This window comes from Diplotaxodon limnothrissa, linkage group LG15 (assembly GCF_057381915.1).
Source record: "Diplotaxodon limnothrissa isolate DT_005_m linkage group LG15, D_limnothrissa_male_GT1.1, whole genome shotgun sequence".
Classification (NCBI taxonomy): domain Eukaryota; kingdom Metazoa; phylum Chordata; class Actinopteri; order Cichliformes; family Cichlidae; genus Diplotaxodon; species Diplotaxodon limnothrissa.
This window is the reverse complement of record NC_140610.1, coordinates 45,516,685-45,541,366: the sequence shown is the minus strand read 5'-3', so window position 1 is coordinate 45,541,366 and position 24,682 is coordinate 45,516,685. Positions and strand designations below refer to the sequence as shown.

Here is a 24,682-nt window from a genome sequence, read left to right as displayed (position 1 = left end):
ACACTTGCAGAAAATGTGCCGTCTTCCTGCATAATGACGGAGAGCGACACAGATCTGGTGGTGGAGTATGAGGAGCACCCAGGCAGCAGCTCCCAGGGAGAGGGTGAGGACCAGTCCCTGTCTGACTCCAACACTGTGAACCAGGACCAGGACTCGTTCAGCATCCTGGAGGGAGAGTCCCTGCTGGAGAACGAGGCCCCACAGCTGGACATGCCACCACTGTTTGTTCACATCACCTGCTCTGTCAACATGAAGAGCTGCCATGGCTCCGTGCCCATGCAGACGCTGCCCACGTGCCTGGGTGAGTACAGCTGACTGCTTTCCACCTAAGTGGCTTCTTTCTGTGCAAGGAAGCATATCTGAAGCTGTGTTACTCTTTTGCTTCTATAAATCACCACTTTGGACAAAGAGCTTCTTCTTCACACTGTTAATTTTGTTCCCGAGCTTACTTCACAGTTGTGTTTGCAGGTGAGGTCATTTCCTGCCTGGAGAATGCTGAGGCGGTGCAGTCTGTAGATCTGAACGAACTCTCGGTCACGCTGGATATTTTTGTTCTGACGCTGCCTCTGGAGATCGAAGCCATGGCGGACTTCCATCATAACAGGTCGTGTGCAAAATCCAAATTTTTTTTTAATCTCAATTTTACATCCTGATCGATTGCAGTAAAGATCCTTTGTAGGAGCGTTGGTAGGATTTTAATGAAATCACACTTTTTAAAAGCGGTGACACGGAGCAGAAATAAAGACAGAAACTGGTGACGTTGCTTATTCTGCAGTGAATTTCTCAAATGGCCTTTAAAGAGTTATTGATGCCTCTTTGGGCAGGACGTTACTCACTTTCCTGGATTTGACCACAAAAAGCAACAGAATGAAAGGAAAGCTGAACATGAACCAAAAACAGACCCTTTCAGAGAACAAAGGATCTTTCTGCACTGCTCTCTGAATTAAAGTGGCTCCAGCACAGATGAACCAGGAACACCTTTGAAAGAGAAACACGACAAACTGGACCACAGTTTGTCAACGTTTATGTTACCCAGCAGGGCTCTAGACTAACTTTTTGCCATGGTTGCACTGGTGCGCCTAAAAATAAAATTTAGGCGCACCAGCACAAAATTTAGGCGTACCCAAATCTTTTAACTGCATTACTTAACACCGCAGTAAATGCAGTGCATCATATTGTCAGCTTGGCTGTATCTTAGCCAGGGAAACTGGTCAAGCCACTCGATTCGAAATTTATACATTTTCTCACTTTTACTTTCAGTGGACTCCGGCTGGGAGTCGATCGTATGTGGCTCATTTTCTGATGCCGTCTCCGGATCAGTGTTTGACAAAAACAGAGAGGTTGATGGCTCCGTGTCAGAGCGCTGGCTGAGAATTTTGGACTGATCAGGCCTTAACTTAACGAAAAAGTTATCAATTGTTCTTTTCATATTTTCTCAATACCAACTTCATACACTTCTGACCTGGGCTACTCACCCTTCTCTATCTGCCCGCACTTTCAAATGTAAACACAAGTAGGTCTGCAGGAATATCTGGACCACGGCCAATCACAGAGGTCCCCGCCTCTGAGTATCTCTGATTGGTTTAGAACACGACATGGGCATAATGTGTGTCTGTTGTTGAACACACGGAGACTTTCAGGGTTGCTGAAACTTTTTTCCCGAGAAAATACTTGGTTGCATCGGTGCAACCAAGTATTTTTTTTTACTTGGTCGTACCGGTGCAACCAAGTATTTTTTTTTACTTGGTCGTACCGGTGCAACCAAGTATTTTTTATTAGTCGCACCATGGAGAAATTTGGTCGCATTTGCAACCAAATTGGTCGCACTCTAGAGCCCTGCCCAGTCCTAGTGCTCGTTAGCTCTGCTGGTGACCTGTCCAAGGTGTACACCGCCTCTCAACCTGTGATAGTCGCAGCCAGATGAAGAGATGAATAAATGTCAGGCAGATGAAACTCAATGAGAGCATTTTAGCAAATCACAAGCTTTGAAAGTAAAAAACAGCTCTGTGAGATGGAGGCGGAGCTTCATTTTAGACACACCCCACTCAGGACCCTGGACCTCTATCTGCCTGTATATAATCATCCATAATGCACATCTAAGAAAACACTGCAGCATCAGTCTGGATCTCACAGACAGTTATAGAAAAGGCTGAACTGACAGTTGGTAGATGGACTCCAACAAGCCTTAGAAAAGCAAAGCAACAGTTGTGGCTGTGTCGGTATTTCACTGATGACTACACCAGCACATCTGGAATATCACTCCATTCATTTTACTACAATTAAACACGTGCTGTTTCCTTTTATTTATTTCATTTTTTTAAGTTGAATTAATTGATTATTTTATCCACAGAAAATATCTTATTTCAGTCATTTTTCATTCAAAGACTGCTAATTTCCTGCTACCAAGTTATTATTGTTTCTATCATCGTGTAAACCTAAAAACCGAGGTGACAAAAATAATCAATTGTAATTTTTGTCTTCATGTTCAGTAGTTATTGCTTATTTTAGATTAAATTGACGGGATTGGAAGTGATGATTAGCAGCAGCACCAGAGTGAAGCTGTTGGCAGGAGACCCATGCACCCACTGCGTCTTTGAGTCAGTCTGAGTGTGGACTCCATGATGTTCACGTCAGCTGTCTCCGTGTGTAGGTACACCTCAGAGAGCAGCATGAATCGTTCACCAGGGCAGCCCTCCTCCTATCGCTCTGACGAGGAGCTGATGGCCGTGCTGGACAGTCTGAGGGGAGGAGGTGTCAACGGCATCTCTGGTGACCCCTTATCCAAACTCCCACTTCCCCACAAGTTGGCAATCCTGGCCACAATGGACGAGGTGAGTCCTCCCACACGTGACAGGTGGGCAGCTTTTCCACATTACTGAAGCGTGCAGCGTTCGTACACTTCACAAGAGCATTTCTAATAGTCTTTGTGAAAGATTCACTGAACAGATATCTGTGCTTCCTGCTGTTCCTGCACACACACACACACACACTAGCAGTGCTGCTCTTATCCTGGTTTCTCTCGGTGTGATTCAGATCCGCTGGCTGCTGGAGGATGAGATCGTCTCTGCTCTGCGTCACTCTCGGGTCATCGGCCCGGCCACGCTGCAGAAAGTGGCGGAGCACGTTTTACGCTCCAGCGGTCGACCGCACTGTCACTGTGAGGAAGTCCCGCTTCAGTTTGTCTTTGGGCCTGAACAGTCGCTGGAAAAATTCAAAGAGGCAAGAAGAACAAACAGGATTTAAACTTGAGACACAAAGTTTCTCCAGGAATGTTCTACAAAAACATGTCTGCACATATTTGTATGAGAACATGATAGGAGTTAATTAATGAATCTTTAATTTTGTTCTTGCATATGTGCCTACAGGCTGATTCACAGGCATGCACAGAGGTTTGTTACTTCTGTATAGATGGACGTATGAATATAAAGTACAACGTTTGTTTATCTTGCAGGAGTTTCGTAGGATGTCTTTCTCTGGCTATGTGTTAAATGGAGAACAGGCCGGCTTCTACTATATGTCTCTGAGCAGACTGCACCCTCAGAGGATCCGAGAGACCGAGAGGCTGTCTGAGAGCACTGCATCCCCCCCACAACAGCCTGCTGCCGCCACCATATCCTGCAGTGCTGCAGCTCAGGCGGAGACCACGACGCTCGAGAGCGAAGCAGAAGCTCAGGCCAACAGTGAGGTTAGATACATCAGTGACTGTGATGTGCAGAGGAGGGAAAATACATCAGATCAGCCTTCATCTGTCCAGCTGTGCATTCAGTTTGTTTTTATGTTATTATTGACATCAGCATAAATCCATGATCAGAAATAAATCAGGTTAAATTTTAAGACGTAGAGTTTATCTGCAGGAGTTTATCAGACAGAATGACTCTAACTTTTACTTGAACTCTGTGCAGAGTGAGGACAGGAAGCCAGTCAGTGTTGCTGCTGATGCTCTCAGTGACACGACTCCGGACGCTGGTGAATCAGTTGCAGCCTTGAAGCCTGAAGCAGATGACTCTGTTAGCATGGTTGGGGACAGAGGTCAGCCCAGTACCCCCCAGCTGCAGGCAGAGAGCTGCACAGAGGCCAGCTCACCCCCAAAGACACCCTCGAGTGTCAGCCTGGCTGAGTCCGTGCAGTCGGCCTCTCACAGTGAGTTTCACATTCATACCTGTTTAGGTTTGCTTGTTTCACTGTTTTGTTGCACGTGTGTCATCATCATGTCCAGTGATGATAAAACACCTTACATTTGTACTTTATTCATTCCAGAAGTTGGTCAGTAAAAAAAGAAACTTCATATAAAAAGATAAATATAATGCATAATAAATCTTAATAAATACAAGTATTAAAAAAATAAAGTCCATGTAAAAGTAAAATGTGAAGATATTGTAACAGTAACCGATTCTTTCAGCGTGGTGCACCGTTCGGGTTTCAGCTCTGTAGTTTAACCTGCGTAGAACAGAGACGCGCTCCTCTGTCACTTCTTGTTTTCTCTCCTCAGGTGGCGGCAAACTCAGGCCGAGTCGAGTCCAGAGTGTCGTCTCCAGCCAAGGCAGCCTGGACTCAGACATGCAGGGTAAGTGCTGCACAAAGCTGAGTGAGAGGCTCCCTGTGGGGGAGAGTCATAGAAACACCTGCAGTCTGAAAGGTTCAAAGTGTCTGCTTTACAGAGTCTTAATTCTTATGTTATAGACGGTTCATGTCAATGCGTCTTCAGAAGAATGGTGGAAACATGTTAAATACAGACGTAATGCTGTGTTGACAGGTTATGATGGTGGCAGCAGCGACTCTGAGTGTGAGAGCTCCACCCTGGATGAACAGGAGTGCCAGGCCCGGCTTATGCCAGACTTCTGGCTCATTGTTAAGATCCACCAGGACAGAGTGACGGTGTACTCCCACTCCAGGTCAGAGTCATTTAGTGATTCCCATTTTTCATTCATTTAGTAACAAGTGACCTAAAAACAACTATACAGGTTTTAATTGAAGCAACTGTAACAAGTTTTCAAAGAAGCCCCTGTTTAAGGACCCGTTTTTATTTTTATAGACATGAAAAATCAGAACCGTTTAAAGCAGGGTGTCGGACTCCAGGCCTCGAGGGCCGGTGTCCTGCAGGTTTTAGATCTCACCCCGGGTCAGCACACCTGGATCACATGATGAGTTCATTACCAGGCCTCTGGGGAACGTCACGACCAGGGCTCTAGAGTGCCACCAATTTGGTTGCAAATGCGAGCAAATATTTCAGTGGTGCGACTAAAAAAAAATATTTGGTTGCACCTGTGCGACCAACTGTTCAGGTAGCAAAAAAAAAAATCTGCAACCTTCCCTGTGGTCAACAACAGACACACATTTTGTCCCTATCGTGGACTGAACCAATCAGAGATAGTCAGGGGCGGGACCTCTCTGATTGGCCGTGGTCCAGTTGAAAGTGCAGGTGGAAGAGAGAGGTGAGTAGCTTGAATAAAGCGATATTATTCATTAAATCCTGACTTTTAAACATAACTGTGTTTTGTCAGAAACGCCAGATTCTCAGATTAAAGCTCACAAAACCATTTCAACAACAACCAAACAGCAGATGAGAGCAGGTACACGGACTCCACACAAAGACGTAAACACAGACCGACGCATCAGAATCAGCTTTGTCTTTCTCGGCTTTCTCACCCGACGGCCCGCAGACGGACACGCTGTCGGAGCTTAGCGATCCTGATGCGTCCGGTCTGCGCTGTGTTTACGTCTTTTTGCGCTGATTCTGAGCTGCAGGTTTTGTCTCTCCAGCCAAAATCCACCGAGCCAGCAGCAAAAGAAGCAGCAAACTGCGCTTCACATTTGATCAATGTCGTCATGAATTTTGCTGTTTTGCTTCCACGACTATTAAAATCACACTTCATGCACAGCTAGCTCTCTCTCTCTCTCTCTCTGTACTTCAAGAACAGTTCCCGTCTCCAATCTCTGTTTTCTGTATTATTCAGTCGCTTATTACCCACCAGTCTACCGTTGTTTACAGGCTGTGGCTGCTGTCTTTTTCTTTTTCACTTAAATGTCCTCGGACAAGAAAGCCTATTTTTTCTGTTGTTCAATACTGAAGAAATTTAAACTTTATATGCAGAACATTGTAGAATATTTTTAAGGTTTTCTGCTATAAAAAGCCAGACCAGGAAAATCTCCTTCTTGTTTTTCTGTTTTATTCTCAGTTACTTTCACACAAAGGCATCTGCTGTGATGCTCACAATTCTGATGAAGTCAGTACTGATAAATGATCAGAATTATAATATTTCTGACTGTCTGAGGCAAAGTTGAATCGAATCGGGACTTTGAAAACCGGAATCGAGTGGATTATAGAAATCAGTGATGATACCCAGCCCTATGAGCAGCCTGGGCACGACAGAAGTGGATGTAGCTGTAATAGGAAAAGAACTATTGCTAACTTTTCTGTTAAGGCCGGATCCTTCTGAAATTCATAGCCAGTGCTCTGACACGGTGTCATCAGTCTTTGAATGCTGAAAAAGCACATTATATAAATTATTATAAAATTTGTGTGCGCCTAACTTTTGTGCCAGTACGCCTAACTTTAAAAAGTTAGGCGTACCGGTACGCCCATGGCAAAAAGTTAGTCTAGAGCCCTGACGGCATGCTGAGGAAGTAATTTAGCCGTTTAAATCAGCTGTGATGGATCACATCTAAAACCTGCAGGACGCCGGCCCTCGAGGCCTGGAGCTGGACAGTCCTGACTTGCAGAGAGGTAGACGTTGATAAGTCAGATTGGACTTCTCTTTTTTCACATTTGTGCACTCAGATATTAAATGCATTATTCATTTGCAACACAATTTTCACTACACAAGCTTCTCATTTTTCGTTTTTAGTGGTAATAGTTTTTTGACCTGGCTGCTCAAAGATTTGCTTTAAACCTCTCTGAGAAGCGGAGATATTAAACTCATGTAATATTTTTCATGGTTTATAAACATGAACTCTGTGAATAGCTTTGCTCTGACTTTCTGTGACTTCTTCCAGACTAAGTCCAGACTGGTAACCAGTTATTCTTAATTGAAACACTTACTACATACCTTATTATTGCATGTTGTTACTGTAACTTCTAGTATGTGCTTCGTGACCATGAAAGGATTTGATCCATGAAACATCACAGTGCTAAAAGATTTACTTCCAGTTATTTGAAGTTCTTATTATTTAACAGTACAGTCTGTTTGTAGGTCATGTTGTCAGGTGTAATGGTATTTCTGGATGGCTCCCAGTTATCAGCTCTGTAGCTCTTGTAACCCTTGTGGCTCTTCCGGTTTCTGTCATATCAAAGTCGAGTTTGGATCAGAAGTTAGTGATGGCGGTCTCGGTCGATGCATGTACGCTTGGAAAAACAGTCGACTGATATATACTACGGTGTCAAACTCGCCATTAATGGGAGGTCGCCAGATGTTATCTTTATGAGGGAAAGTCTATCAAATACAAATGTTGTTTTCCTTTGACTCTTTCTTATTTTTCATTTTTCTTTTAGTCAAACGTTTTTCCTTTCTGACACTAGAGGCACTAAAAACAAGTCTGAGCTTACTTTCATAACTTTGATCACGGCTGTTCATCCTTTGGGTGTGTTGTGTCGTTACAGATGCTTCAGTGAGGGAAAAGAGGTCGGCACCGAGGAGCTGGAGAAGAAGGAGGAAGAGCAGGAGTTGCCTGAATGCTTACAGCTGCATCAAATGGTGGTCAGGAAGATCGGAGAAATGTGCAGAGTTGTGAATCAGGTAGTTACCTCAGCACCCCAAGCTGCGTCTCTTTCATTGTTTGTAGCAGCATAATGTCCTCGTAAGTGGACATCAGGCCCTTGTAGAGCAAAATTGAGTATTTTAGTCTAAATAACCCAAAATGTGATGTCCACATATGTGGACGCAGGTCCTAGGAGGTTAATTGCTGGATCATTTTCAGACATTTAAGAGGATTGAAACTTGCATTTTCAGTCTACTGCTCGGTGTTTGCACACTCTGTGCTTTTGTAGCGTATGCTGCTCCAGGACCTGCACGACAGCCATCTGTGTAACAAGCTGCTGGTGGCTGAGAGTGAGGAAGACATCTGGAAGAGTGAGCCTCACTGCAGGCAGAGGCTCAACACCGCTGATGGTGAGTGAGAACAAGCTGCAGGTAGTTTTACAGTGTTTTATATTAACGCTGGGATTCCTCACAAAGGGTTTCAGAGCCTATAAGACATTTGCAGTCTTCTGTCATGTTGCACTCTAATGTCGCCTCTTTGCAGTTAGTCCTCTGCAAATAAAGTTGTAAATATTGGTATTTCTCTAACCACAGACTACAGCACAGAGGAGAGCTACCAGGCCAGAGATTATCTGGCTGCTACCATGCAGTTTATCCCAGGGCACTTTGCCTGCGATGTGGTTTGGCGCACAATCATCCACATTCACCCCCGCCTCAAGATGGGACCCAACATGGGAGTGGCCAGAGGTGAGAGGAACGTCCGGGTGCTCGGCTTTAAACGCGTGCAGTCATTTCAGTTCAGTGTATGATAAATCTCTTCTTACTCCGAGGAGTCGCTGTGTAGGATTTAAATGGCTCCAAAGCAAAAACAGGATTTGTAATTCTGTTATTAAATGTGCACCCGTAGCTATGAATCCATGCGTTTTAATTAGCTTTAACTGGGAACATGTGGACTCTTTTTCATGGCTCACTGCCATATTTTCGCTCAGGTTATGATCCAACTTTTTCAATTCCAGTATGATACTGAGGGCTGGACTAATCTTTGATACAGAGAGCTGAAGAAATAAGTGCTTGTGACTGAGCAGTGACTCGAGTCACAGCAGCGACTGCTGTAACGTCCTGTTGGACGCTGGTTGTTGCAGTGGGCTGCAGTTGGGACTGTGGTTGTACTGAGTGTGTACTTGATGTGCAGTTCTCATATTTACATCAATTATGTGCTTATTAGAATCTTTCTCTGTTTCAATCCAGCGAAGATGATGTTCCTAAATCAGTGGATTTGTTCTGTAAACGTGGATGTTTCTGTCTTCCTGTCGCAGCGATCCAGGCCCTGCGCTCTGTGTTGAATGCCTTCTGCGTGGTCAACAGGAAGAACATGTTTGTCTACCAGGAGCGTTCCACTAAATCAGTCTTCTACCTCAGGTTTGACTCTCTGTTACTTCTTTTCTTCTCCAGTGGGTCCAGTTTTGTCCCCAAAGTATTTTTCAGCATTTCGCCCCCAATGCTTAAAGAAAGCTCCCAGTATAAACTTCCCAGTATAAACTTCCCAGTATAAACTTTCCTCTATATTGCGAGAGCTTTGTGAAGATTGTTGTGACACGGCTCTCCTTGACTTTTTTCCATCTCGTTTGCTGGAAGCAAAAATCCACCCACAGATGTTCTTACAACAGCAGTGTGGTGGAGGAGAAATCCGACTTCCTGGTAATTGAACTGCTGTCAAACAGGACATCGCAAGGAAACAATTTTGTGATGTTTGTGCCAGATGGAGGAGCTTCCAAATCGCAGTGTTCACTCTGAGGCTGGAGCCAGCGTTTCCTCTCATGCTTGCTGACACAGTTCCCCGTTCACTTCACAGTGAAACACAGTCAGTTAACTTACTGTGTTGTGTTTAACTAAAGATTTGCTGGAGTTGAACACAACACTTTGTGTGCGTGTTTGTTTGATTCATAAGGTGGAGTCCACGGCATTGAAATGTGGGTTTTTGATGTATTTGGAAAAGAAAATATTTTATTTGCATAAGAACCGTCGTCAAATGTTATAAATCGGCCTGACAGGCATGCAGTCATTGTTCTTTACAAACCAGCAGTGTGTCATCCCAACATTAGCATCGAATCTTTTCTATTTAGTTTCTTTGTTTATTTAAGTCGCACATCCTCAGCAATCGCTCTCCTTAGAACGCACCTGCAGCAGATGGTCTTTGGTTTGAAGGGTTTGTCACTGGAGAAATAGCTGAGACGGTCACGATGGTTCCATTTCAGTTGTTATTCAGGACGTCTCTGGATGTGGTGCAGAGGGAAAGCACGAAGCATGTGCTGCTGCTGCACACAGGTGATCAGCTGATGATTGTATCAGCTGTTTCATTGTGTGTTGTTCTGCAGGAAAAGCGCTAAAATCCCTTGTTTGAGAATAAAACAGGAAACAAACAACAGAATACGGAGTTTCATGTAAATCAGTCTGTGTGTGAATGTGTGTATTTATATAGATTATTGAGGTGATGTAGTGACGATAAAAACAGCGGCGAGACGTATGTAATGTTACACCTCAGCAGCATCTTTGCTCCGACATGAATTTGTGATGAGGATTCAAGCGTACGTATTGATTGGAGCGTGAGTGATTAGAGCAGTTTATCTACACTCAAAGTGGCAGCACATCGACGTTTCTCTGCACAGGCAAAGCAGAAAGTAAGTATTGTAATTTACCTCTAATGTGTTTCAGATATGCAGCATTTCTTTAACATCACTGAGAGTGAGTTTCAGATAGAATAGCCTGAGAAGCAGCAACAAATTGTGTGACATTTGTCGTAATGGTGCGGGCAGAGATGGTTCTCTCTTCTTAAATACATGATTATTACCAGCTCATCCAGAAAAACATCAACTTACCTCCTCGTGCTCTTTCCAGACTCTGTGAAACGTCACTAACAGGGAAGTACTCCAACATGGACGGGAACCTCCACGTGCCTCGCTGCATCGGGCTCGCCAGGAGTCAAGAGCCTTCGATGTCCGAGGACTCTGTAGTAAGTGACCAAGTCTGTTCACCACTGACTGCAACCAGTAACAGATCATTTCACTGTGAGATGTGGGGACTGTGTGATGATGTAAGCCAGGATAGGCAAAGTTAGATGCAGGTTCCACACAAACGTCTACATTCTGAAACATTTAGAGTTTTTGTGTATATAAAACTCAAAGATGACGATAAGGTTTTTGTTCAGAGTCTTAGTCGGTTTGAGAGGTGCAGGCATGGGTGGAGAGTGGGCAGACAGGTAAGTATCAAGAGAGGCAAGGATCCAGAAATGAGGCTGACAGTTTGCTGGCGGCCACACGGGGGGAAATTTACTGAACAAGGAAAATCTCCGATAATTGACTGGGAGCATAATTTGAGCCTAAATTGCTTTGACGACTGTAACGTTCTGGCAGAGTCGGTGTATGAGCTGGTCCTTAAATACTGCAGGGTGATGAGGTGGTAAAGCACAGGTGTGCCAAACCTGCCCACAGGCATGAACCTGAGCTGCAGAAGGAGAGAGGCAGAGTATGTGCCAGGCAGGGAAGGCTGGGACGGATCAAACGTATGAGACTGTTCAGCTTGATTTGAATCCCATTTTTCACAGTTTATCTGCAGCACTATTCCTTTAATCTTATCAACGTGTCATTTTATCATGTGTTTCTGTTGGTTGGTGGACTTATGTTAAAACAGCAATTATGCCATTAAGATGATCTCGCTGGAATTTGTTCTCTCTGAGGGCCACAGGCTTAGTTTCCCAGACATGGATTAAGTCTACTCTCGGACTAAGATCTGCTCTTAGAGTAAAAGTTTCACTTGTCAGACCACTAAAGCTGGACCATAGGTGCATCTACTGAAAATCTCGGATGAGTTTGAATCTCAGTGGTCAGGGTTCGAGCTTCATCAAAATGCAGTTGAGAAGAAGGTGAGATAGGCTTTTGAAATTGATACCATAGTTGTATCTACTGGGAGGCTGAAGGGTAGCACTGGTGGAGACCAGTATCTTCCTTTAATTTCCCACTCTTCTGTGAAATGCTTCAAGGACTTCCTCCCGATAATAAACCACAGTGTGCACATGAAGGTTTGCTGCTTAATTGGATTAATAAAACAGGGATTTTAAGTCTTCTGGAAGTTTCCTGTAGTCAAAGGTCAGAGAATTCAGGCAAGTTTTAGTTCAGTGACTGTAATTCCAGGTCCGGTGGTTCTGTGCACCTTATCTGATGTTCTGAAAGGGAGATTATACCCGAGCCTGTCAGTCACTGGGTGCAGTCGATAAGGCAGGAAAGCAAGACGCTTTCAGCTGCGTTCCCTCAGATTCACTCACGGAACGGCTGATGGACAGTTTTGGAAAGCACTTACATTAAGCAGCAGAAGTAAATCTCATCTTCCTCTCAGCATATTTCCAGAGGATCCTGTGCCCATGGAACGGGCAGAAAGGACAACGTGAAGCGAAGTATGAAGGACTGAATATTTGTCAGCACAAGCAGAGAGAGCAAACAGATGTCTATCATAATATGAACATGCACACTGTTTACCAGATTAAGCACGGGGGAGGGTTTTGGTACATTGGCAGGAGGCATGAGCACATTTGATGCCAAGTCCATATACCTCCCACAGAGATGCTCTGTCACACACAAATTAAAGGATACCGGTGTAATCTGCATTGAGGTTTGAAATCAGAGTACTGTTGCCAAATCTTTGATGTGTCTTTCAGGGCTCCAGGTCTTCTTTGGAGGGCTCTCGGCCAGTTGGACAAGTAGATAAGCACATCCTGCTGCTGGTGCATGGAGTGGGAAGTGCAGGTGAGAACTGGGAAACATCAGGGCTTGAGAATCATTTCCAAGTTGTAATAGTGCGTTCCAAATGAAGTCAGAATTATTTTCCCAGGCGGAAACGCCCTCTCAGCTCAGAAAGTTGGAGCAGCTCCACCAACACGAGTTAATAAAGTAAAAAGGCGGCAATGAACGTAAACATCAGTAAAACTGTGAAACTTTTAATCTGTACAGTTCTTCACATCACAGGCTCTATCCACTAATGTGCTGTTTTATAGTAAGGAAAAGTATTGTGCTGTATTGATCGTAATGTACAAATTGCTCTACCTCGCTAACAAGCCAAACAAATTCTGTTTTTCTTTGATTTTCTGATTTGGCCACGATAATGAAGCCAATTTGGGAGTGATGTCACTATGAGTAGCTGAGATTTTCATATTTTCCAGGTGAGAAATAAAAGCGCTCATGTGCTAGATTGGACTAAAATGATCAGATGTCCACCGGACAGAGAATATGCTCAATGCAAATCTAAAGTAGTTTTCACCGAAGGTTTTTAATGCATAAAAAAAGCAGAAATCATCCATGTGATGGAGAATGCATATGGTTCAAAGGCTGCCTGCAGTAGTAATAGTGTCCTTTGCTGCAGCCTGTGTGGTTCATTGTCAAACATTTCATTTTAATATTTGTGAAGAAGCAAGCCCAGCACAATATCACCTCCTGTAGAATAATGTCATTAAAAGGCAGCAGCTTAATCTGCTCATCTTCATGTTTGTCTTAAAGACTAAAGCACTGAAACACAATCACCTCCTGATGGTGAACACAACTCCTGCACTGGTTTTAGTGGGACAATATTTAAATAACCATTACTTGAAAAGTATGAGGGGAAAAGCAAACCACAGAATCAAAGCAGCTGATGTCAAAGCCAATTCAGCTTTTACACCAATTAAATTACAAATTGGTGACTTAAAGCCTGACCTGCAGATCGCTGCTTCTCACACTATAGACACAGATGCTGCATCCAGACTCGTGAAATGGTAAACGGACGGTATTTCTATTTTCTCTTTTTTATACTTTTCGTCTTTGCTGAGAACTGAAAGCACTTCCTTACAACAAGACACACACACACAAACACTCGGTGCTTTATTTTGTCCACTTTAGGTGCTTTTTACCTGATGCGTGCACACACCCATCACACTCTGATGGTTGCATCAGGAGCAATTTGGGGTTTAGTATCTTGCCAAAAGGCCCAAAGGACTCTTTGTCATGTGGGTTCAGCTCGAACCTCCTCATCTTTAAGCAGAACGTAAGGATGCATTTGTAATGGTATTTCTAAATATATATATTTTATGCAACTATGTTGTAAACATAAGATAACATAAGGGTACACCACATACCCTGTGTCATAAACAATGTTCCCTCTAATGTTTCACGTGTCTGAGCGAACACACAAACTCCCTGAGCCGACACTTGGACCACTGTGAGCAACAGCAGACGTGAGCACTGTGGTCACGCCAGCATCCAAGTTACATGGTTATTAAAATAATCAAATTACAGCGTTTATGTTAGACTACTTTTAATTAACTGCTTCAGCCCACTTACAATGAAATTTAAAGAAGATCTTGTTGATGACCTGTGCAGCATGTTAACACTATTGGAAGGAAAAATAACTTTAACTTTTTATATATTTATAAAGCTCTGACTTGTATTGTGAGTCTGTGGTCTGTTAGAGAGTCTGTAACTCTGTCTGTAAAATACAGTAAATAATGACCAATGTTGGGCAATTAATTATATAGTTACTTCTTCAAAAAAGTAACTGAGTTATGCAAACAAGTGTTTTTGCAGCTGTTTACCTAAAAATGCAGCCAAGGCTTTTTTAAACAAACATTTCAAACTATTTACAGAACAATCAGCTGTTCTGCATCAAATCTGATGCCACACAAATTATTTGTGCCGCTCCAAAAATAATTTCTGTCCACTATGAGATGAAGGAGAACAACAGCCTGATACCTGCAGGCCTGACAGCAGCAGATGTGTCACTGCTGTAACACCTGTAACACTCAGCAGGCGCCTCATTGTTCTGACACACAACAACACTACTGACTACACTACACACTCACTACACACTGACTACACACTGACTACACACTAACTGCACACTCACTACACACTGACTACACACTGACTACACACTGACTACACTCTCACTACACTCTCACTACACACTGACTACACACTGACTACACACTGACTACACACTCACTACACACTCACTACACACTGACTACACACTGACTACACTCTGACTACACACTGACTACACTCTGACTACACTCTGACTACACGCTGACTACACGCTGACTACACTCTGACTACACTCTGACTACACTCTCACTACACACTGACTACACTCTGACTACACACTGACTACACTCACTACACTCACTACACTGACTACACGCTGACTACACGCTGACTACACGCTGACTACACTCTCACTACACACTGACTACACACTGACTACACTCTGACTACACGCTGACTACACTCTGACTACACTCTGACTACACTCTGACTACACACTGACTACACTCTGACTACACGCTGACTACACTCTGACTACACTCTGACTACACTCTGACTACACGCTGACTACACGCTGACTACACGCTCACTACACACTGACTACACTCTCACTACACACTGACTACACTCTGACTACACACTGACTACACTCACTACACTCACTACACTGACTACACGCTGACTACACGCTGACTACACACTGACTACACACTGACTACACACTGACTACACTCACTACACTCACTACACTGACTACACGCTGACTACACGCTGACTACACGCTGACTACACTCTCACTACACACTGACTACACTCTGACTACACTCTGACTACACGCTGACTACACGCTGACTACACTCTCACTACACACTGACTACACACTGACTACACTCTCACTACACACTGACTACACACTGACTACACACTGACTACACTCTGACTACACGCTGACTACACGCTGACTACACTCTCACTACACACTGACTACACTCTGACTACACTCTGACTACACACTGACTACACTCTCACTACACACTGACTACACTCTGACTACACTCTGACTACACTCTGACTACACACTGACTACACTCTGACTACACACTGACTACACTCTGACTACACGCTGACTACACACTCACTACACTCTCACTACACACTGACTACACTCTCACTACACTCTCACTACACACTGACTACACACTGACTACACTCTCACTACACTCTCACTACACACTGACTACACTCTCACTACACACTGACTACACACTGACTACACACTGACTACACTCTGACTACACACTGACTACACTCTGACTACACGCTGACTACACACTCACTACACTCTCACTACACACTGACTACACTCTCACTACACTCTGACTACACACTGACTACACTCTCACTACACGCTGACTACACTCTCACTACACGCTCACTACACACTGACTACACAAGATTTGTGCTAAACGTCACAAATCTCTCACATCTCAAACACGCCGTCACTCCTAAAACTTCCCCCTCCCTAAACAACTAAATGCCATGTTGCCATATCGTTTTTTGATTGGTCCACATGGTAATTTTTCCACCAATAGGAAAGGCTGGGGGTGTTTTTGTCTTTGCTCACAGGCTTTCGAGCGTTTTCCTTATAAAACGCCGTTTTTACCGTTTCTTCCCGCAGTAAATATAAACAACGACAGTATTCAGGAAGAAAACCAAACATTGCAGATATTTTATCATAACTCTGGTTTTACGCGGCCGATCAACACAATTTAAAAACTGCTATAAAGTCCACACTTTGTCCGTCAGTTGTTCGTCTGTCCTGCTCACATCTCCAATGGTTGTACACGTTGTCATTAACGTGGCTTCACTCCACATCAGCCGCTTTGCTAAAACACCGGCACATAAGAACGCTGTCATAGCCTGTCAGCGACGTTGATTAGCTGCGTATATACGAATGTGAATCGCATCATTGGCTGGACTTTGGGATAAGGTGGCATCGTTCTGATCCCATACGGGAGCAGCCAGTCACTGACTCACACTGCAAAACTGAATCGTTAAAGTTTTCATTTTAATTTCAATTCAGGTTAGATTTGTTTTTTTTGTTTGTTTTTTTTGTGCGCAATGCAGATTTTCTGTGCGCAGAGACCGAGCCAGCAGTGCACAATTGCGCACGTGCGCAGCTTAGTGGGAACATTGGTCATAAATATAACTTGAAAATTCATATTTTTACCCCTCAGTACGGAAGAGGATTAGGGCCACTGGAAAAAAAAAGTGGGCACGTCTTTTTTTTTTTCTCCTTTTCCTGAAGTCAGAATTCTGACTTTAATCTCAGATTATTATTGTTTCCAGTGGCCCTAATCCTCTTCCGTACCTCAGCCATAAAAGGCTGATGGGATATTGTTGTCACCCCACTGTGGGGGGTGGGGAGGGGAGGGGGGGGGGTCAGCAGCATGAACATCTAAGTTTGTGAATAACTGGGAACGAGGCAACGTAGGAGCTACAAATTGATGCCATTGGTGTTCAGATCTTAGTGACTTTGAGGGTTCTGCCAATCTTGTGAATGGCATGTCTGCTGGAGGGCAGCTTCTAGTGTTTTGAGTGGTGTAGAGCCCTCAAACTCCGTAGATGTCCATGCATTAGTAAGCTACTGAAAAACATGGTGACTGCATTGATGCATTGTTTCAATTAATGGCAGCAATGCAGCAACAACTTAACCTGCAGCAGTTAGTTAGGTTATCCTGGTGTTAATAACGGGCTGTGACATACATGTGGCAACATTTCCACATATGAACTTTGATTTCTTAAGGATAGTTGGGTCAAATGTTTTTTATAGATGTTCATGTTTCCTGCAGCCTAAGATGTAATGCGCTGTTATCTGTGACCATTGTCAGGCGCAGATTTTGCACAAAGCAGTTCTCAGTTTCTGAGGAGGCTTTTTAGTACTGCGTAGCATTATGAAGGGCTTTGAGTGCTCAGGTCCATTTACCAGGAAACATAAATGAAGGCTTGTTGCACTGTGTGGCGCCCCTCAGTGCAACAAGCCGGTGGCTGATGCTGCTCCGCTGCACACACAGTGGTGAGGGGTGGAAACCTGCAGACAGTTTTGCTAACACCCTTCACTGCTCCTCTTCTCTCACTGAGTGTGACTTGGGGCGCTGACAGAGAAGGCAGTTGTCACCTACCTTGTTTACACATCTTTTGGGGAACAAGGGTTCTGTAGTCGAGGGGTGTGACTCCCAAATTGGACTCAATTTAGAGAGAAATGTTTTTCAGCCCTGCACACAACACAAACCCAACTACTGTGTGCACCTTAGTTTCATCACACTGAATAATCCCACTGTGTGTGTGCTTTAAACACGTCTTCCTTCAGCTAACTCATGTTAAAAATAAAAAGTCGAGACGTTTGGGTGTGAAGAGTTTCTGCTGCCCGGTGCTGTTCCTCCTGCGGACATGTTGATGGGGCTGTTGCACTGGGAATCTGTCTCAGGCAGACACGCTGGCCTCACTTCATGGTTTCTCAAAGCATAACTCATTAAAATCCTCCTCTGCTTCTTCCACTCATCATAGTCTGAAATGATCTTTATTCTGCAGTATCACTGGATGGCTGTATTAAAGTCTCCTCCATGTGTTTGTGTGATTAGTTTTCTTTTGTCAGCAGAAGAGCTGCTTTATTAAAGCAGACCCAACATTACTCCTTTACATGTTTTTTCTTATATAGAGTGCCACAGTAGTATCATGGTAATAGTTTCCAATATTGAGGTTAACGTATGTTTAAGCTGTGCGCCAGAGATGACCATATTAGGAATGTCCCCTCTCTGTGACATCATACAGAGCCGGAAGTAGAAAAAATGCCTCTGTGTTTAGAGCAACCACAGGGATTGATTGTGGATAACCTGACCTTGTTATTTGAAACCAAGGCCATGTTCAATATCAACATTCACCTTGGAAAGTATAAATATGTCTTTGAGAAACAAAGACGAGGTTCCCTTGAAATGCTCAGCAGAAGCAAACAAGAATAAAAATGTTTCCGTCTGGATTTGAAAATTCGTTTTCGAGACGTTCCTGAAACTATCATGTTTTTTATGCTGCATTATATGTGAAAGCTGCTTCCCCATACTTTGGCTTTGCCCTTGGCACCACAGGCAGTCCACTCCCCATCGATCCAAGGCGTCTCACTCACATCAGCAACGGGCCCATCTTAGCATCTTTAAGCAAAGACTGATATTTTTTCCCCTTGTTTTCGATTTCTTCTTTCTTTTCTCATTTGTTGCTATACAGCCAGATCCAAGCAAGGTGCTGTATCCTTACTTTATACTGGGTTTCTAGGGTCATACAATATTAGTGAGACAACCATCCTGTGGCAGAACCAGTGTCTGCAGGGTGGTGCAGTCATGTGCTTCCATCACAGGATGGTGAACACAAAAACATCGGGCTATAGACGTGACGTTGGCATGTTATTAGAGATCAATATCACATAGCTGGAGACTTTCTAAACATCTCGCACAGCTTGAAAGTTTCTGAACTTCACAAACAAGGACAGTCTTAAACCACTTGGACGGTCCCTTTGTAGGCAGAACCTTTGGATTATTTGACTTTGTCACAGGGGAGCAGTTTGCCTCATGCACTCGATCCTCTGAAGACTTTAATCGCTAACTTTCCGTCCTGTTTCTAATGCACTGGCAGAAGAGGTGAGGGTGACACAGGGCTCTTTTATCACCGTTTGTTCAGGTCCAGAGATCACAGACGAGCTGGTGAAGGTGCTGCGTAAGCGCCTGGATGAAACCACCTTGGACATCATCACTGTCATGCTTGTCAGGAACTGCAAGCTGACGCCAGCTGATGTGGAGGTACATTATGATTTTCACTTTTTAGGGGAACGTTGCTTTTGTGTTTCTGTGTGTGTGGTGTTCTTCTGTAGTTCTGTGTGCAGCGACTTGTACAGTGAAATGAGTAAACTGTGTCCTGCGTCTGGGTTGTATCCACCCTGGGGAATGCAGAAAGCACTTGTTTGCACTCAGACTACTGAAAATTGCTTCAGATAAAAGCCTTCACCAAATGTTGTCTGGTCAGTTCATCCAGCCGTCAGGATCTCCAGCCACTGAGGTGATGACCTTCAGCCTCCCCCAGTACTGTCTGCCCTGGCTGTCCGCTGTGGCTCACTACCTCAAACAGAACCTCCTCATCTTCCTGCACGTGCCCAAGTACACGGACATGAACACAGCACATCACTTCAAGGTACAACCTAACATTTCCCCTCATGCGTTCACTTTAATATTAGTCTTTAAATCTTTAATAATACCTGGAATCAGCATGGTGTTAGTCAGGTGAGCAGAAAGAAATCACGTTTGTTTCCAAAGGTTTTCAACCACAGTGACACTCTGTGATAAAACGCCAGCCTGTGGTGGAGAGTAATTACAAAAGACCTTTAATGATGGCTGCCTGTCATTACATTTCTATGTGAGCTGTGACGGTGCACCAGTATGCACAAAAACAGAACACCCTTTAAGTGGAGTTGAGCCTTCATTAAAACGCGAGTCCTCTGACACGTCAAAGTGTCGGCTGTGCAAGTGATCGTCTTTGTAGTTCTGGCTCTTGGCAGTTCTGTCACTTTCAATAACTGTTTACACCCCAAATGAAAGGCTGAGTTCAGGCAACACTGTGACATTGTTACAATAAAGTCTGATGGCGTGAAAAAAGCAGTCGGATCAGAAAGCTTGTTGTTACTTTATCGTTCACTCGGTCTGCTTGTTTGTATCTCTGTTTATTGGTTCTTTAGGCTTATTGAACATTGGGACTTATTACAGTGTTTTCTTTACTAATAATTATAGACTGTGTGTAAAATAGATTATTATGTTAATATTTGGTATCAAGTTACAGATGAATAAACTACTCGAATGCTCTTGTATGGGCCATTAGTCCAGTTACCTCCCACAGCAAACAGTGTTAGTTCTCAGATAATTAAAAGGGACCCCAACACATTGCTGTGGATGTGCAGGTTAAAGACAGTTCACAGGAATTTGGAGGCAACACAGAAAACTTGAAGAAACTGTCAGGAACTAAAGTCAGGTTTGAAATTCTGGAAGTTGCCTGAAAAGCTCTGCAGTTTATCCCTGTGGGCCTCGAGGAGGCTGTGACGTGAACCACAGACATGAAGAATAGGAAGGGACCACCAGACATTCTAGTGAAAGAAACCCGCTTTGATAAAATAAATAAAAGGGTAATGTAAATATGTCCTAGCATGTCTACTAAGATCGTTCTGTTTGAATAGATTAGCCTTTATTTTACTGGTAAATCCCACTGAGATCAAAAATGTATTTCATAAGAGACACGTGTCCAAGGAAGCAGCTAAACAGGCTCACAACACATAAAGATACACGAGCGATAAACAAGTGTCCACTGGTCCACTGCAGGACACCAGCTGCCTCCCAGTAAGAATAAGAAGCAGGCACTGTTACTGGTTACCTGAGCATCTGATCGGTGTAACCCAGCTTCCTGTAGTGTGTACCTGTTCAGGTCTTATCTCCACACTGTGTGTTTAATTTACAGGATTTGTTTTGTTCTTAAGAAAAGAGAAAAGTCAGCAGATTGTGTGGTTACTCATTCAGCAGCTCTCTAATCACTCACCATGAGATCGTTTCTGACAGTTTAACATAATCCAAGAAACTACTGCTGCTTGATTAAACACCTGAGTAAACAGACTTTTTTGTGTCCTCCGAATACTTTGAAAGATTTGTTGACTTGTAAAAAATAGGTCCGTGCTCCCTGCAAACTGAGGAAGGCCTGCCTGCATTGATAGATGACAGGCCGACATGCGAGTGCACTACAAACAGCACTGTTTAAAGTGATCGGGATTAAAAATGAATAAATCCTAGATATGGGAGGCTCTGCACAACTGAGGCAGACACTAAAATCATTTTGACAAGTCTCATTGTGGTGTATGAAATAAATGCTGACTTGTGTGGTTTGAGCTTCCAGGGACTGATTTGCTCTCCTGTTCTGTCTGCAGCACTACTTTCATTTGAGCAGTGACACGGCTGACGGTGATATCTACCTCTACAATAAGCCCGGAGGCCAGGGGACGGGAGGCAAAGGTAATCACATTCTCCCAGCCCAGCACGTCAGTGCCACCAGGCCTCAGTTACTCTGTGTTTGAGGGGAAGGTAATCCTACAAAGACAGTCAACAGCACAGTAACCTCAAACCTGTCACCTTATTGAGGCTGTTTGCCACAGCCTGTCTCTCTGATAGTGATGCAGGAGTCTACATGTAGGTTATTGCTGCTGTGGTGCTGGTTGCACCTGCTGGAAACCTGTAAGTACCTGGAGTCTGTATACTTACTGAGCACTGCTGATGTTCATTCCTGGTAGCCAGGACTAAGTCTCAGCACCTGGCAGCCATCTCGGCAACACCAAAAGGATGTCAGGTGATGTGAGACTGAGCGCCTGAACAAAAAAGAGGAGAAGCATAGACTCAGTTTCATTTGTCACAGAGACAAGAAATGTTGCAGCCTTGCCTCAAAATAAGGTTTAAAAACCTTTATTCTCTGATCAGACAACATTATGGCCCCATTAGTGTTCAGACACGTAGCTTCTCCCAGCTGAAAGCTGAACCCAGCTGTGGGCTGATACGTTTCTCAGTTTTTAAGCAGATCTTCAGTGCAGTGCGTCACCTTTGGCATTACGTGACACGTCTCTGTCCTCGTACGGGGTTTGGTGGAACCTGTGACACTAAGGTTAGAGTTGGTTTCGTCCACTGAAGTAAAAAAGGTTGTGGGAGCCAAGTTAAGATAGTTCATATGTTTTAGTATTTATATTTCGCTGTTGTTAAGCTTGTTTGTGTAATTAATAATTTTAGGAAATAGATGCATGTTTATGGTGGAACTAGGTTACGTAGTACCATGAATACATGTGCCTTAAAGACTCGTGTTTATAGTAAAATCCGGGCATCACGGATGTATGCAAATTAGTGCATGCGGTGCGGGAGGGGGGAGAGAGAGAGAAAAGGAGTTAACACGGCATAAGCTATACGGGGCAGCAGGGTAGAACAGAGCCACACGGTTTTCCTACCGTAGTAGGTTATTTTGTTGAGGACAAGTTAAACCTGACCACTCCTGTAAGATGCAAAAACTGTGGAATAAATTTTTTGTTACATCTTTTCACATCGGAGTCCCGTGGAGTTCTTTTTCCTCTTCAAACTGACGTACGCGAGTGAATCACGGGAAAACTGGTCTCACGGCTTAAACATTTTGTAGGAAAACCCGCTCGTTGTGGAGTAATTGACGCGACTAAAGAAGGAAAAAACCCGAGCTGCTGCAGCGACAACAAACGTGAGTAAGTGGAGCTAATTCACGAGGAAAAATTGCTGAGTCATGGTGGATGCTGAACTGTGTGGTAGCCAACCTGCATGATTTTTGGATGATAAAATAAGGATTTTGGTGTTGCTATTCGGGAAATTAATAGCATGAACAACGAAGAAGAAGACACAGTAGCAGAATTGGAAGCTAGGGCGGTGAAAATCACACCTAAAGCTATGGAGGAAAGGCTGCAACGTATTATCAATTTACGGAAGGCCAAGCTAGCCAAATTAACAGGCACAGTGAAACAAGTGCGCCAGCTGATGGAAAATGAATGTGATACCAGCCTAACAGAAGTAACACAGTTAATGAAGGATTTTAATGAGCGGTTTGGAGAGTTTTGTGGTTTGAACACAAATGTTAAAGAGGTGCTCCAGCAAATGCCGGAGGAGGATTTAACTAAAGACCAGGAAAATTGGTTTGAACCTAAGGCTGATTCCTTTAAGGCTTTTGCTGAGACAGCTTCGGCTTGGATTGACAAGATGGCCATGCGCGCTGTGGAGGCTGAAAAATGCAATGAAGATGTGGATCCATCTGACAGCATATCTAATGCATCTGTCTCAAAACGCAGTGATAAGGCATTGTCAGAACGCGGCTCCTGCGCTTCGTCATCGGTGTCGTCCACACGCATGAAGGCAGAGGTGGAGCGAGCTACCTTATTGATTAAGGCATCGTCTTTAAGATAGAAACGCTTGCTGGAGGAAAGGGAGGCTAAGCTCCAAGCTGAAAAGGAGGAGCTAGAAATACAAACAGCTCTTGCAGCAAATGAGGCAAAGATCAAGATCTTATCGGAATACGAAAGTCGTGCATCCAAGGCATCCAGTCGCGTATCCACTCGGGATGGAATGAACTCCTACGTGGCATCACATAAGGTTGGAGATTTATTTACTTCACAGCAGTCAAATAGCCCATCCCCCACGCGAGAAAGACAAGCGCAGAAGAAGAACATTCTCCAAAACGCACAGCAAACACACACTGTTACCTCCCAGCCATCGCAGACACCAAGTGCTCTACAGGATGTGGTCGAAGCGCTAACTAAGCAACAGAAGTTAGCTACGTTGCCCCCGCAGAACATATCTGTGTTTAAAGGGGACCCATTAGAGTATCGGCTGTTCATGCGAGCTTTTGAACATGGTGTGGAGGACAGAACAGAGAGCGACAAGGATCGATTGTACTACATGGAACAATACACAAGTGGGCAACCACGAGAATTGATACGGAGTTGTCTTCATATGGAACCTACACATGGATATCAAACGGCTAAGAGACTGTTGGAAGAGCACTTTGGAAATGCCTACAAGATATCAGTGGCATACATTCACAAGGCTCTTAACTGGCCAACCATCAAGTCAGATGATGGAGAGGCTCTGCATGCTTTCGGCCTCTATCTTACTGGATGTCGTAATGCAATGATGGATGTGGAGTACATGGAGGAGTTGGATAACACGGCCAACATGCGTGCTATCGTTTCCAAGCTTCCATACAAGCTGAGAGAAAGGTGGAGAACATATGCTTGTGGGGTCTTAGACAAGGCAAAACGCAGAGTCACATTTGCAGATCTGGTGGAGTTTGTCAATAAGCAGGCCAAAGAAGTTTTGCATCCATTGTTCGGTGATATAAAGGACAGCACATTAAAGGTCCAAGTTAGAGGGCAAGTGGATGAGAGGTTGCAAAGGAGAAGTGGAAACAGAAAAGGATTCACTGCAGCTGCAACTATCACCACTACACAGGACGTACCCTCTAAAGAAAGGAACAAGGTCAGCGGGAAGCAGGTGTGTGCATTTTCCAAAC

At 44.0% G+C, this 24,682-nt stretch overlaps 1 protein-coding gene across 8 annotated transcripts in view; it reads left to right on the top strand.

Moving 5' to 3' along the window:
• The window catches only part of LOC146618151 (KICSTOR complex protein SZT2-like), a 47,019-nt gene extending 25,080 nt beyond the window's left edge, over positions 1 to 21,939 (top strand). For all 8 annotated transcript variants that reach the window (XM_085373459.1, XM_085373457.1, XM_085373456.1 and 5 more), the window contains 17 exons: positions 11 to 301; positions 469 to 604; positions 2,651 to 2,831; positions 3,034 to 3,219; positions 3,452 to 3,685; positions 3,903 to 4,140; positions 4,490 to 4,564; positions 4,754 to 4,892; positions 7,598 to 7,733; positions 7,985 to 8,105; positions 8,289 to 8,441; positions 9,011 to 9,113; positions 10,590 to 10,704; positions 12,403 to 12,490; positions 19,268 to 19,386; positions 19,610 to 19,774; positions 21,546 to 21,939. In XM_085373459.1, coding sequence (XP_085229585.1) covers positions 11 to 301; positions 469 to 604; positions 2,651 to 2,831; positions 3,034 to 3,219; positions 3,452 to 3,685; positions 3,903 to 4,140; positions 4,490 to 4,564; positions 4,754 to 4,892; positions 7,598 to 7,733; positions 7,985 to 8,105; positions 8,289 to 8,441; positions 9,011 to 9,113; positions 10,590 to 10,704; positions 12,403 to 12,490; positions 19,268 to 19,386; positions 19,610 to 19,774; positions 21,546 to 21,692 — 2,627 coding nt within the window. In that variant the 3' untranslated portion in view covers positions 21,693 to 21,939. The remainder of the gene's footprint in view (positions 1 to 10; positions 302 to 468; positions 605 to 2,650; positions 2,832 to 3,033; positions 3,220 to 3,451; positions 3,686 to 3,902; positions 4,141 to 4,489; positions 4,565 to 4,753; positions 4,893 to 7,597; positions 7,734 to 7,984; positions 8,106 to 8,288; positions 8,442 to 9,010; positions 9,114 to 10,589; positions 10,705 to 12,402; positions 12,491 to 19,267; positions 19,387 to 19,609; positions 19,775 to 21,545) is intronic.
• Positions 21,940 to 24,682: the final 2,743 nt, after the last annotated feature.